General features: G+C 39.0%; 1 protein-coding gene across 1 annotated transcript; it reads right to left on the bottom strand.

The window, feature by feature from the left end:
• Window positions 1-12,212: 12,212 nt before the first annotated feature.
• Window positions 12,213-13,157, bottom strand: LOC121439357 (olfactory receptor 1009). Its single transcript, XM_041639873.1, has one exon. The coding sequence runs from the start codon at window positions 13,155-13,157 to the stop codon at window positions 12,213-12,215; it is 945 nt and encodes a 314-aa protein (XP_041495807.1).
• Between the last annotated feature and the right edge of the window lie 895 nt (window positions 13,158-14,052).

The following is a 14,052-nucleotide window of genomic DNA, read 5'->3' as shown; positions in this document are numbered from 1 at the left end:
ACAGGAATAATTTTATCACAGATATGAATTCCTTTAGAGTTCCCAGTATTACTAGGATAGAGTAGCTGGAGCAGATATCAAAGTATTTGAAATAAAGTATAGTGCAACCATGTGGATAGTGGTTGTAACTTTTGTTTCTGTATACCAGCAAGTTGTCCATCATTTCACGTTACTCTAAAACATCAGAAAGGTAGGTCCTAGACCAGTTTATGATCGTAACTTATTCTATATAGAAAAACAGGTTAATTCCCTACTTATTATTTGGTTCCCTCATTTAAGGAATATCACAGATCACATGTAGTGTATACTTTTTAGTCAAGCATTCTCATAACTACATAAAACTTTTCATGAATTTGGAGCCTGGGCTACAGTACTTAATGCTCCAGAGAAACAATTATACTCTTATTACCAATGCAGGACTGGGTCTCCAAAGACAAACAATTCCTACAGATCTTTCTAACAAGATGCCATGAGCATAATTAAGACTTATTGGGTGCTCAGAGACAAATAATTAGAAAACTAAATAAACGATCTGTCACACTTCTAAACAAGTTTCAGAGGAACCAATTAATAGGGACAATTAAAACTTCCTGGGTGTTAATTGGTGTTCAACTCTGAAGTTATCTCCCAGGACTTGGTAGATAACAAAGAGGTTTCAGTTCTGATGACAGCCAGGTTGGTGAAAGGCATAAAGGTCAATATGTAACATTATTGTTCATTAACGTATGTCTTGTTGTCTAAGCCTTTGACTCTTTACCCTACAAATGAAACAGAATGCAACATAACACATTCAATCCACAACAACCAACAGATCAAATACTAAAAACAGAAAGCTGTATGAGAAAGTGAAATTCAGATCTTCATCATGTGAATAGCAGAAGTCTTTTTAGATAGTCACACTGAAATACCACCTTTTGATCTAGAGAAACTGTCAAAAACTCTAGAATTCTCATTCCCTCCATGTAAAAGGAAGTTATTGATTCATCACTGAAGAATTGCACAAGATGATTATTGAGTGTGTGCATGGTACATAAAAGAAATCAATACATGTACAATGTCACCATTGTGTAGTTCCCTTTTTCCTTCTCAATTCTGGGCTCACTCTTAACTGAAACTAGATCAGGTGGTTCTGGTCAATTCCAACTGATTGACTCTAGACTCAGAAGCTCTGCTCTTGGCCCTTTCCTCCAGAAAAAAGAGAAACAGATTCTATAATTTCAGTGTTGAAACTTAATTCACTAGTATTTAAATTATCAGTCAAAACTAAGTATCTAAAGGCTTGAGAGGAGGCTCAGTGTTTAAAGTGTTTACTGCACAAGCATGAGAAATTGTGTTCAGATTCTCAGCACAAACTAAAAGCTGGGTCCTGTGACACACATCTGTAATCTCAGGGTGATGGGGTGGACATAGACATATTCCTGGTGCTTACTGATCATCTAGTCTAGCTGAAATTAAAGCCACAAACTCACTGTGAGACTAACTCCAAAATGAAGGTGGAGGCTGATAGAGGAACACACCCAACCTTGACCTCTGTCATTTACACATACATGCACAAAAGAACACACACATCTAAGCACACACAATTACTTATGTAGTTTTTCTTTCCATAAGACATGAGTCAAAGGTATTTTGTTGAACATAGTGGCAGAAAGAAGCTAGTGAAGACAGTCAATTGCAAATATGTATTTATCAGCATTTGAGAATCCCATTGGTGCTATAGGTGACATATTTAGGTAAAAAATTCTATTCCTAGACATTAATTGCCGCAAGGTTAGACCTAATTCAGCAAGCAACAGTAGAGTCAGTTTTTATGTATGTATTAAATTCATTGATCTGAAAGCTCAAAGAATCAATCCTAAAAGAAAAAAATACAGCAAAGCAATAGTTGGAGAGAATTAGTGTATACCAACAGAGATAAAGTTATGGGAGACAAAGAAGAAGGTTACCAAGCTAGACAGATATTCAAGCTCAAGTTTTGCAAAATCTGCAATCCAAATCTCTCAATATAAGTGTAGCTCTCACCCTTAGTTAGAGAAGGTCCTTTTACAACAGATGGAGATGATTACAGAATTCTACAAGGATCAAAATGTATAGAACAACTTTAGGGATCCCAGCCTTCACTGGTAAACCTACAACGCAACCCTTACACCTAAGGTTGAGGGATATTGTAGGAGGAGAATGACTGTAAGAGTCAGGGGAACATCTTCTGTAATAGAGTGTCTTTCAGACATGACAAGGATGCTATCATTGTCTGTGAATAAGACTTGCATAATGACAACTCCAGTTTATATGCCAATGTAGATGGAAGAAATCTCACAAAGTCCTATCCCTAGATTACGAACTTTAGGCAATAATGGCTGCTTAAGAGAATCAATTTTCTGCAGAGCTGAGGCCCCCCAATAGGTTGCTCAATTCCAAGTGGTCACCTTAAAATGTGAACATTTTGGGCAGCATTAAATGGAATATATAATACATATTATATAATAATTACTTATATATGAGTGTAACAGTAATAATTAAGATATAATCAACATAAATATGGATGTAAAAATAATAAGGAAAAAGTCATAAATTTGAGAAGGAGTGAAAGGATAAAGAGAAGTTAGAGGGAGAGAGAAAGGGATGGAAATGATATAAATACAGTACTTATCTATAAAATTATCAGAAAGTCAAATTTAAATTTTAAAAGAATGTATACATCAAAAACAACATTATTGGAAGAGAGAAAAGACAAGGGTGAAATGATATAATTATTATCTCAATAACTAAAAGAAATATTTTTAACGATATCAGTTTATAAGTTTCACAAAATAAATGATTATGTGTCAACAGCAGGTTTTCTTCGTCTGGAAGCATAAAGATATCAGCAATGGAGCTGTACAATTTTTTGGAAACCAGATTGCATTTTCCAATGACTGGCCGAAATCTCAGGTGAAACACAAGGTATCCTGGTGTCCAGTCATCTTGGAGAAGCTTGGACCTACACTCTGGCAGGGTCTCAGGTTCATTCCCGTGTCTCTATCCTCTCACTACATTCAATCTCACAACCAGTATTTTTGTGCAAAGATGTGCCAGATACGAAAATCCTAATTGGAATTATGTTCATCTAGTTGATAATTTTATAGAGGAATTCCTCATAAAAGAATATCTGATTTTAAAAGGATTACGTTCTCTCTGTTCCTTTGTTTGTCTATTTATCTGTCTTTCTGTCTGCCTGACTGCCTGTCTGTCTATCTATCATCTATCTCTACATCTATCTACATGTCTTTCTCTCTATATCTATATCTCTGTTTTTATCTCCCTATCCCTATATCTATCCCTATCTCTAGCCATGTCTCTCTTTGAAATAAGGTTTCATATTAGTCCCAGCTAGTTTAAAGCTATGTGTCTAAGGATGGCTTGAACTTCTGCTCTTCTTTTCTCTACTTTCTAAGTGCTGGGATTATAAGTGTGTACCACCATGCTGGGCTTAGGGGGTGCTGGGGATTGAGCCCAGAGCTTCGTGCATTGTAGGTTAGCACTTTACCAACTGAGCTATGTCCTTAGCCAAAATTTCACTTTTAATTGAGGAAAATTAATCTAAGTAAATATAAAATGTTTTACCAAGAAATTGTATTCGTTCTATTTTTCCTGTCTGGGAAGAATACTGGGCAAAAGCAATGTAAGCAAGGAAGCCTGATCATTTTGTTTTAGTTTTAGTTTTCTCCTGTTAGTGGTTTTATGGTACACTCCACAATGGCTCTAAAGTCATGACTGCTGAAAATGAGGCAGCATTCTCAGGAAATGGACAGAGGTAAATTTGTGTGCTCAGTACATTTTTTTCCTGTTTTTTTCTTCCAGTCCAGGAACCCAGTCCATGAAATGATACTGCCCACATTCGGGAAGGGTCTTCCTGGAAACCTCACAGATGCATCCAAAAGTGCACCTGCGAGACGATTCCAGATCTGATGGCAAAGGCAGCAAAGATTAACGACCACTGAAATAGATAAGCACAACTTCTAAAATATTAGGCAGGCCACAAAAGAGCCTTTAGTAATAAATATTAGAGTTATCAAAAAGTCTAATAGTTAGCAATTAAGAAATAAAAGATGTAGTAATAAATGTTTTATCTAAACAAATGCTAGAAGCAAATTGATCATATTGACACAGACAAGGAGGCTGAATGAAACAAGTATCACTGTAAAATATATTTCTTAGTCCAACACAAATGTAAAAGAAACATTTTGATGACAGGGAAGTAGTGATAGAAAACTAAGCAGAATATAATTTGATATCCGCGTGGGGGTTGTCTTGTTTTGTTTTGTTATTAGGGAGCTTCGTGAAGCCAGTGACACCTACAAGCCTCCTCCTCTTTGTCTCTCAGAAGAGGATGATTCCTACTTTATAATGTCATCTTGAAGCAAAATTATTTTTACAGGTGCCACAATACCACCTCCATAGTTTTTCTGTATTCTATGATGACAGCATATTTTAAGAGTTCGACATTTGTCGGTATTTTTAAATTTCCATTATGTATCTAGCATAGTGAACATAGATTTATTAAAGAAAAGTGAGAAAGAACTACCAAGAGCAAGAGTGCCACCTAGATTTGAAGACCTACAACCTCTGTTATTGTATGTGAGCATTGCCCCACAAAAAGAAAGAAGGTTTCTCTTAGGGTACTTTAAAGTTCCTGGATGATGAAAATAAAATCAAAAAAAGTAGGAAAACAGAACAAATATTCTAATAGCCAACTACAGGAAGAGCAATGAAAGCAACAGCAAACATTTATTCTGTGCGCCTTAGAAGTAGCGAAGGACCAACTGGAAAGATATTTGCAGCTAAGAGAGCAGAACTGTCTTATCTGTTATTGCTCTGATGGCAGCAGACACGTGAGGATGTTTGACAAGTCAGAGCTAAACTCTGTGTCTCTAGGATGGGCATATCCAAGCTCTTTTGCATGTCGTAGGAACCCTTTTATCCTCTATAATTAGTTCTACAATCAAAAGGCATGTCAACACCCATCCGTGAGGATTAAATGATTACGTGATGATGAAAGTTCATAAGCCAATTAAAGTGCCGGCCTTTCTCTAGGGAGTCAGTGCATACAGGCACACTCTAAACTTTGCTTGATCTCTCAGCCCACACAAATCATTTCTCCAAGTCTGTCATCTCCCTAATACTACGGGAAAGGAAACATGGATAGGCCGTTTTAAATGTTGTTTCTATGCTGATGCTGCCATCTAATGGCCAGATGCGGCAAAAGCATAGTAAGAAATGGCTATTTCACAACATTGGAAGGCCTTTATTGAACACACCTGATATTTCCCAAGCAGGTGATGACTTAAGAGATACAGGGAGACAAAAAGAGAGTTTCTCAGTTCTGTGAAATGGTTCATGTTGTGAATACCCTCCTGCCTTTAATTTCCAATTGCTTTAAATACCCTAACTCAAAAGGTGGGAGTAAGACAAAAACTGAATTAATATGATAAAAGGAAATGAACAAACTGAAGGTTGCAGGCTACATTCATAGTTAAACATTCTGTTGCTAGAACAAAATAAGTCACACTCACACCCTAGACCATTCTGTAAACCCCAGGTAGATTCCAAAGTTATCTCTTTAAAGGAACTGAAACTTTGTTGGATCTGCAGACTTTTGTTTGAGGTAGGAGCAAATCTACTTCTCTTTTCTGGAAGTACAAGGCCTGGCTATTAGCCACAGCTATTGACAATAACCTTGAGAGAGCAGGACTCTCTGGTCTAAATCCAGGTGGGACCTTTGAGGAAGAAACACAATAACCTTGAAGGAGTAGAGGTTAGTTCCAACTCTCTGACCTTTGGTCAACATGGAAAGAGACGCACATTTTCGGGAAACAGTGATATAGAGTCATCGGATCAGTCATAGTGGAGACTTGGAGTAACCCAGTACCCTACTGGTTGAACCAGTCCTGCCCCAATGCCACCCCAGTCACCCCAGTGAACATGAGTCCTGACCAGAGCTTCATTACTCCAGTAATCAGTGTGGGTGTATGATTGACTGTTGGTCAAGTTAGCAAAATAGCTTTTGTTTTGTTTCTTTTTTATTTGAGGGTTTTAGTTAAATACCATTGTATATTTTCTCATTTAAATCATAGAAGAATAAAATCAATACATGAATGTACTCCATAACATCAGATTCTGTGGTTAGAAATTCAGTTGCTGCCAGGAGGTGGCAGCACAGTCCTTTAATCCCGGCACTAGCACTAGGGAGACAGAGGCAGGCAGATCTCTGGTGAGTTCAAGGCCAGTCTGGTCTACAAAATGTGTTCCAGGACTGGCTTCAAAACTACAGTGAAACCCTGATTCAAAAAAAAAAAGGAAGGGAGGGAGGGAGGGAAGAAAAAATAAAGAAAGTAAGTGTGTCACCTGAAAGAAGAATGCAGATCGCAGGGTATATACAGTTATTTTTTCTTAACCAAGTAAAGGAAGCAATAGCAATGGTGGCAAATGAGGTAGAAACACAAATCCTGCCTAAATAGCTATTCCTTTGCCTGTGACTCAGAAACATCATTGAATAACCGGGAACCGTAGAAACATTGCAGGTGTATTTGCTTTCCCTGGAAGCTCTTCTAAGAGTCCCCCACATGTTTTGTCTGTGCATCTGTGTGTGTGTGTGTGTGTGTGTACATGTGCATGTACGTGTATGTTCAAGTTTAGTTACATATGTGAAGGTCAGAAGAGAGCCTCAATCATCTGCTTGCATTTTCCATTTTGTTTGAGATAGAATCTCATATTGTTCACCATTGTTACTGGCAGAGTAGCTGACCTACAAACTTCTGGAAGGTTCTCTGTTTCCACCTCCCAAGGAAGCTGGCTCCACAGATGTGAAATTCTGCATCAATTTTACATGAGTTCTGGGGCTCTGGACTCAGGTCCTGATGGTACCCACTGAGCTGTCTTCCCATCTCTATAAGCTATTTTTACTCTATTAACCAGCTGAAGTGGATCTAGGTCCTCTTCTGATGGAGGAAGGTCATTGGCTAATAAAGGAACTGCCCTGGCCCATTTTATTGGTTAGAGGATAGGTGGGAGGAGTAAACAGAACAAAATGCTGGGAGGAAGAGGAAGTGAGCTCAGAGACTCCACAGCTCTCTCGGGAGCAGACGCCTGAGAGAGACGCCATGCCCCACTCCCAGCATGAAGCTCCGACCCAGGATGGACATAGGCTAGAATCTCCCCGGTAAGCATACCTTGGGGTGCTACACACAGATGATTAGAAATGGGCTAAATTAATGTGTGAGAATTAGCCTAGAAGAGAATGGGCCAAACAGTGATTAAATGAATACAGTTTCTGTGTTGTTATTTCGGGGAATAAGCTAGCCGGGCAGGCGGCTGGGGTGTTGGGGACGCAGCCCCGCCGCCGCCCTTATTACTACATATGGCGCCCACGTGGACAACTGAATCCACAGAAAGCTTGAAAAAGCTTGGGAAAGAGTAAAGCATGTTTTCTTGATAGTGACAATTTCTCGGGTCTACTCTGCTTGCTAGAGGCAAGCAAGCGCCTCATCTAAGAGAGGCTTCCTGACTCAGCTTTAGCTGCAAAGCCTGCAGCTCATTAAGAGATCCTGCCACGAAACACTTAAACGGTGTTGACGAAAAGCTGAACACATGCTTTTCAGTTTTCAGCCGTAGCAGGAAAAAAGCTGCGCCGTTTAAAAATGCCAGCTTTCTGGGCTGTCCTGCCAGGGCAAACTCTGACTCTTATGCAGACAGTTTGTGCGGTTTACAAGCACAGGCTGCTGAAGCTCGCTTGCTGGCTACAGCCAGTACCTCAGCCATGAGGCTGTAAAGCTAAGGAATGGGCTGGATCCAGCCGGCAAAGCCACGCCTTTAATCCTACTGATATTGCTTGGTAATTTAAAGGCTCATGTGGTCAGAAAAAGAGAGATATACAGTAAAGAGAGATTCAAAGACAAAATTTCTAAATGGTTTGAAGTGTGTTAAAAATATATGCAGACTAAAAGTTGAAGTTCTTAAAGTAAAAAACAGAAAAAGGAAGAGAGTTGTTGTGTGTGGTAGCACACGCCTTTAATCCCAGTGCCTAGAAGGCAGAGACAAACAGATCTCTGTGAGTTCAAGGTGTAGTAGTGTACACCTTTAATCCTGAATGCCTGGGAGGCAGAGACAGGCGGATCTCTGAGAGTTCAAAGACAGCCTGGTCTACAGAGTTACTTCAGGTCAAAGATACAGAGAACCTGTCTCAAAAAGCAAAGAGTTAAAAGTAAAAATAAACAAAATAGAGGTTAAAACAAAGCTGCACAAAGATGGAAAATACACAGAGAATTTTGATACTGTATGTTATTATGCTCTCTTTGAATTGTTTAAATGCTGAGGAAGGAGAAACAGATGCTAAAAGATATTTATTTATAAATACTGCTGAACTAATCCAACATAGATATTATGAATTTGGATCTAAGGATATGATACTTTGGAAAGGAGTTTCTTATTTTGTTTTCACAGAGGATGAGACACTGTTCATTTCTTCTATTCCAATGTGGTATGATGGACCACGCCCTCCTGAAGGGTTGCAGTGAACATCTTCAAAAAATTACTTCACTCAACTGCCAACTGAGATAAACCTGGCACACAGGTTACACCCTAAATGATCTGATTAACAGCGCCCCCATTCAGCAGGAAGCAGTTTGGAGAGAAAAAACTGCGCCCATGTTCCCAAATATGGTTTATAAACGTTCTTTTACATTTAAAGGGGGATATGATACAGATATGAATAATTTGCATTAGTATAGATTTTGCTTTATTGATAGAGAATTAAGGTCAATTTTGTTATATGTATAAATGTTTCTGATTTTGATTAAGGTATTGTGATTGTGTAGTTCATTTAAATATGTACTGTATAATTAAGAAATATAGGTTGTTAATGGATAATCATCGATAATAGTAAAGCTTGTAGTCATGTTAGTTAGATTTTCTAGATATATAGAGATATATTTTAGATAGACATTCTTCATGCCTTTCAAAGATTACAGAATAGGACATTTAATGTTTTAATAACTGAGGACTTTTCATGACAATGAGACACTCTGCTCCTGGCAGCACCAATGTACTTCAAGAGGAAGATGGGCATCGAAGAGGCTCGTTATGGAGTTTGATAGCCATTTGGGCAAGAAACTGCTCTTGCCTGGACTATTGCATAAACTGGACACAGAGAACCTGCAGAGAGAAGACTACTGAACTTGCCTAAGGTGAGATGGTCTTTCGGGGTTCCTGATTCATTTTGAAAGAGTCTGCGAGACATTCTGCAGGACACAACAGATAGTGACTGAACTGACTTTGAATTTTCCTGCTTTATGGAAATGTCTGCTGGATACCATGGGCCTGAAGGCTGAAGATGGATGCCCCAACAGTACAAAAGAACTTTGGGTGACTGTCCAGGCAGTGAGATGTCTTTGTCATTTCTAGAGTTTAAAGTTTCTTGGTTCTTGTTTACTTAGGTAATATTATATCTTTCTGGAGTCTTTGATGGAGTTAAGAATAGTTAGTTATAGTTATAGTTTTCCTTAGTTATGATAAATATTATTGTAACTTTTATTTGATAACTGTTTTGTTATATGTAATTTTGCTATGTCAAAGTTAAAGCCTTTTTTTTTTGTTTAAACCGAAAAAGGGGAAATGATGGAGGAAGGTCATTGGCTAATAAAGGAACTGCCCTGGCCCATTTTATTGGTTAGAGGATAGGTGGGAGGAGTAAACAGAACAAAATGCTGGGAGGAAGAGGAAGTGAGCTCAGAGACTCCACAGCTCTCTCGGGAGCAGACGCCTGAGAGAGACGCCATGCCCCACTCCCAGCATGAAGCTCCGACCCAGGATGGACATAGGCTAGAATCTCCCCGGTAAGCATACCTTGGGGTGCTACACACAGATGATTAGAAATGGGCTAAATTAATGTGTGAGAATTAGCCTAGAAGAGAATGGGCCAAACAGTGATTAAATGAATACAGTTTCTGTGTTGTTATTTCGGGGAATAAGCTAGCCGGGCAGGCGGCTGGGGTGTTGGGGACGCAGCCCCGCCGCCGCCCCTATTACTACACTCTTCTCTGTAGGAAGTCCTACTGTTGGTAGGAATTCCTATCAGAGACATCCTAGTTCAAAATAATTATATTTTAAAAGTCAGAAAACCTCACTATACCTAATAAATAAATATAAACTTGGTCCCCATACAGGATGAATTTTTATCACAATTGCAAGGAGAGGAGACTGTACCTTCCAACAGCCGAAAGGGTTCTCAGCTTTAAAAAAAAAATCAGACAGTTAAAACACCAGGTTAACTACACAATTGAAGAATCACAAACTAGAGGATGAAAATATAAGACTCTCTGGTACTGTTTTATCGTTTTATACAATTAAAGACATTGGATTGGGTACCAGAGTTTTCAGTGGCAGACCAGTTAGGAGACAGAGAAAATGGGGAGACAGTGAGCACAGAGTTGAAGCTTGCCCAGCACTGTGACAAAATGTCAATGGATTACCAGTGACACAGGAGTGTGTGCCATGGTTGACAGGAATTCTGAAAAAAAATCACAGATTCAAAGAACCTTGCTGTCAAGTACAGCCCAAGCTTGGATAACTTTTTAAGGTAACAAGCAGTCACTTTTTTTTTTTTACCAAAAGTGGCAAGCACACTCATATCTGAGATTGCTCATCCTAGCCTCCATCTAATTGTTTAAAAAAATAAATTACAGAAGTTAAGTGGAAGAACTTTCTGAGCTACAGTATGAGTCGGTTTTATGTTCCCCTATTGGCACTGTTCTGTTTCCTTAGTAACTTGGCTCAGAATCCAGGCTTTCATTCCGAGATAATTGCAGCATACAGTCTTGTATATGTGTCCTTTGACCTGTCTGGGTCTGCAGCTCCTGAGAGAGCCTGAGCAACCAGTCTGAACCCAAACCAGTCTATCCTCAATCATGGCAAAGTGCTGTATTTAGAGGGACTCCAACACTTGAAGCAAGTCCGACTGCGCTGTGAAGAAAAGAAGACTATAATACTGTTTTACATCAGGATCTAAAGACCAGGCATGCTGAACCATGATGCTGTTTTACATCAGATTTTCCTGACCAGGCATGCTGGACCACGATGCTGTTTTATACCAGGTTCTCCTGACCAGGCACGTTGTAACCCAGCAACCTCATTGTGAAATCCTTTTGAGCAGGACTTGAGATAGATCCACAGTCTGGTTTTTCCTTGTATCACTACAGTATACTTCACGTGTTTTTATCTCCTCAGTTATAGTCTTGTTAAGAGGCATATAATTGAAATAATTTTATTTCATACTATATACAACCAGCATAATTAAAAATAATGATAGATTCTGATTTCTTTCAAAACATCACTTTCAAGTAAAGTCTTTTCAAAGTAACCAGAATATTTTATTCTTCGAACATTTCATACAAGCATCTAAGACATTTTGATCAAATATAGCTCCTTCCTTGTTTTTTAACTTTACGTTTTCAAGTTGGCAGAAAATTAGTAAAGTTGTCTATAAACTTCATCAACTATTGTTTATTTTGATGTACAAACAAAAAAGCTTGCATAAAAATAAATTAATTGAAATTACTTTCACTCTAAGCAAAGTCTTCTGCCTCTTACTTTCAATTTTATATGTAGGAAAAAGGGTTATACATCCTACAATGTACCACTCATATCTGTTGTTTCTGTATTTATTAAATTTTACTTTGCTTACAGTAATAAATATATTTAAGAGAGAAAACACACTTATGTAGTGAGTTTTAACATTTGTAGTTACATGATTAAATAAAGCTTAATTACTTATTTAATAAAATAAAATGTATTTTATGTAGTAAAATAAAAGCTATGTGGAAGGATAAGGAAGGTGCCAATTATGCCAATTACAAATTCTGCAAACTATTATGTTAGCATGATGTCTAGGTAGATTTGATCACGTCTATCAGCTTTGCCTTGAATCTATTTTCGGGGTATTTTTGGGGGGGATAGTTTTTGTATTTTGTTTTTGTTTTGTTGTTATTGTTGTTGTTTTTGGAGGTATGTTTCTTGAGACAGGGTTTCTCTGTAGCTTTGGAGCCTGTCCTGGAACTAGCTCTTGTAGACCAGGCTGGCCTCGAACTCACAGAGATCCACCTGCCTCTGCCTCCCAAGTGCTAGGATTAAAGGCGTGTGCCACCACCACCCAGCCCCTGTATTCTGTTCTTGATGACAATTTAGTTTTTAAGGAAGAATTTAGCCTTGGTGACTGTCCTGCCCATGGCCGCTTTCACCTCCTTATTCCTCAGGCTGTAGATGAGTGGATTGAGCATGGGAATCACCGCTGTATAGAACACAGACACCACCTTATTGAGGTCTAGCGAAGAGATGGCACTTGGACGCACATAGATAAAAAAGAGAGTCCCATACAAAATGGAAACCGCTGTGACATGGGATGAGCAGGTGGAGAAGGCTTTCCGCCGTCCTTCAGCAGAGCGTATCCTCAGGATGGCCATGAGGATGTGGAAGTAGGAGATTAAGATGGTGGTGCTGCTGACAACCAACACAGCTCCAGCCACAATGAACACCAACAGCTTATTGATTCGTATGTCCGCACATATGAGGGAGAGGATTGGAGACATGTCACAGAAGAAATGATTGATAATGTTGGAGCCGCAAAACGGAAGTCGGAAAGCAGCTGTAGTGTGAGTCATGGTGTTGAAGAAACCAACAGCATAGGGTCCCATCACCAGCTGTATGCAGAGTCTCTGGGACATGGCCACCGAGTACAACAGTGGGTTACAGATGGCCACATAGCGGTCATAGGCCATGGATGCCAAGAGAAGGCACTCGATGGCCACAAAGAACCCAAAGAACCATTGCTGCAAGGCACAGCCCATAAAAGAGATGACTTTCCGTTCTGCAAAGAAATCCGTGAGCATCTTGGGGCCCACAACTGATGAGAAGCAGATGTCCACAAATGACAGGTGGCTGAGAAAAAAGTACATGGGAGTGTGAAGACGAGAATCTACACGAATGAGGATGATCATACCCAAGTTTCCTGTCATAGTAACCAGGTAAAACAGTAGAAAGAGCAAGAAGAGGAAGACCTGCAGCTTAGGGTGGTATCTCAAACCAATGAAAATGAACTCTGTGACCCTTGTGTAGTTGTCATACGCCATCTGTAAGGTTGGTTTCTATGGAAAGAAAAATGAAAAACTATAGGAGAGCCATGTCTCTCAATAATGCACAAGAGAAGAAACTACAGACTGAAGCTACAGCACTGAATTTTAGGATTAACAAAAAATACTAGCAAATCAAATATGTGTTATCAGAAGAATAACATGAGCTAAAATATTATATAGAAAATGAAAGGGTTCAACATTACCTGTAAAATCATCCACCGCCTTTACAGTCAAAAGGGAAAAGCATTGTTATTTTCATTAAATTTTTAAAAGAATTCAAGGAAAGATAGTTCTCAATATAACCTTTTCAAACTAGACATAAAAGTAGTGATTTGTGTTTGGGTGGAAGCTGAGTGAAACAACACCTTACTTAGTAAATGTCAGACTCTAGGTTTGATCCTAATTGGAAAAGTATTTAACTGAATAAGGAGAATGTCCCTGAAAATATATAGTGTAGACACTGATCATGTCATATGAGGTTAGTAGAAATTGTGGACTGAACATGATTGAACACTCTATAAAAGCTGTGAAGAAGCCGGGCGGTGGTGGCGCACGCCTTTAATCCCAGCACTCGGGAGGCAGAGGCAGGCGGATCTCTGTGAGTTCGAGGCCAGCCTGGTCTACAAGAGCTAGTTCCAGGACAGGCTCCAAAGCCACAGAGAAACCCTGTCTCGAAAAACGCAAAAAAAAAAAAAAAAGCTATGAAGAAAATAAAATAAAAGAATTATAAAAAATGACTAGGAATATAGAGATTGCTCATGGTTTAGAGCACTCACTACACTTCCAGAGGATCCCAGTTCAGTTCCTAACACCCATTTTGGAATCTCCCAGACAGCTATTACTCCTGTTCCAGGAATCTGATGTACTCATCTGACTTCCTTGGATACCTGTG

The sequence above is a fragment of the Microtus oregoni genome, unplaced genomic scaffold (assembly GCF_018167655.1).
Source record: "Microtus oregoni isolate MIOR12 unplaced genomic scaffold, Mior012 000060F_ref0000265, whole genome shotgun sequence".
In the NCBI taxonomy this organism is placed as follows: Eukaryota; Metazoa; Chordata; class Mammalia; order Rodentia; family Cricetidae; genus Microtus; species Microtus oregoni.
This window is presented reverse-complemented; position numbering and strand designations above follow the sequence as displayed.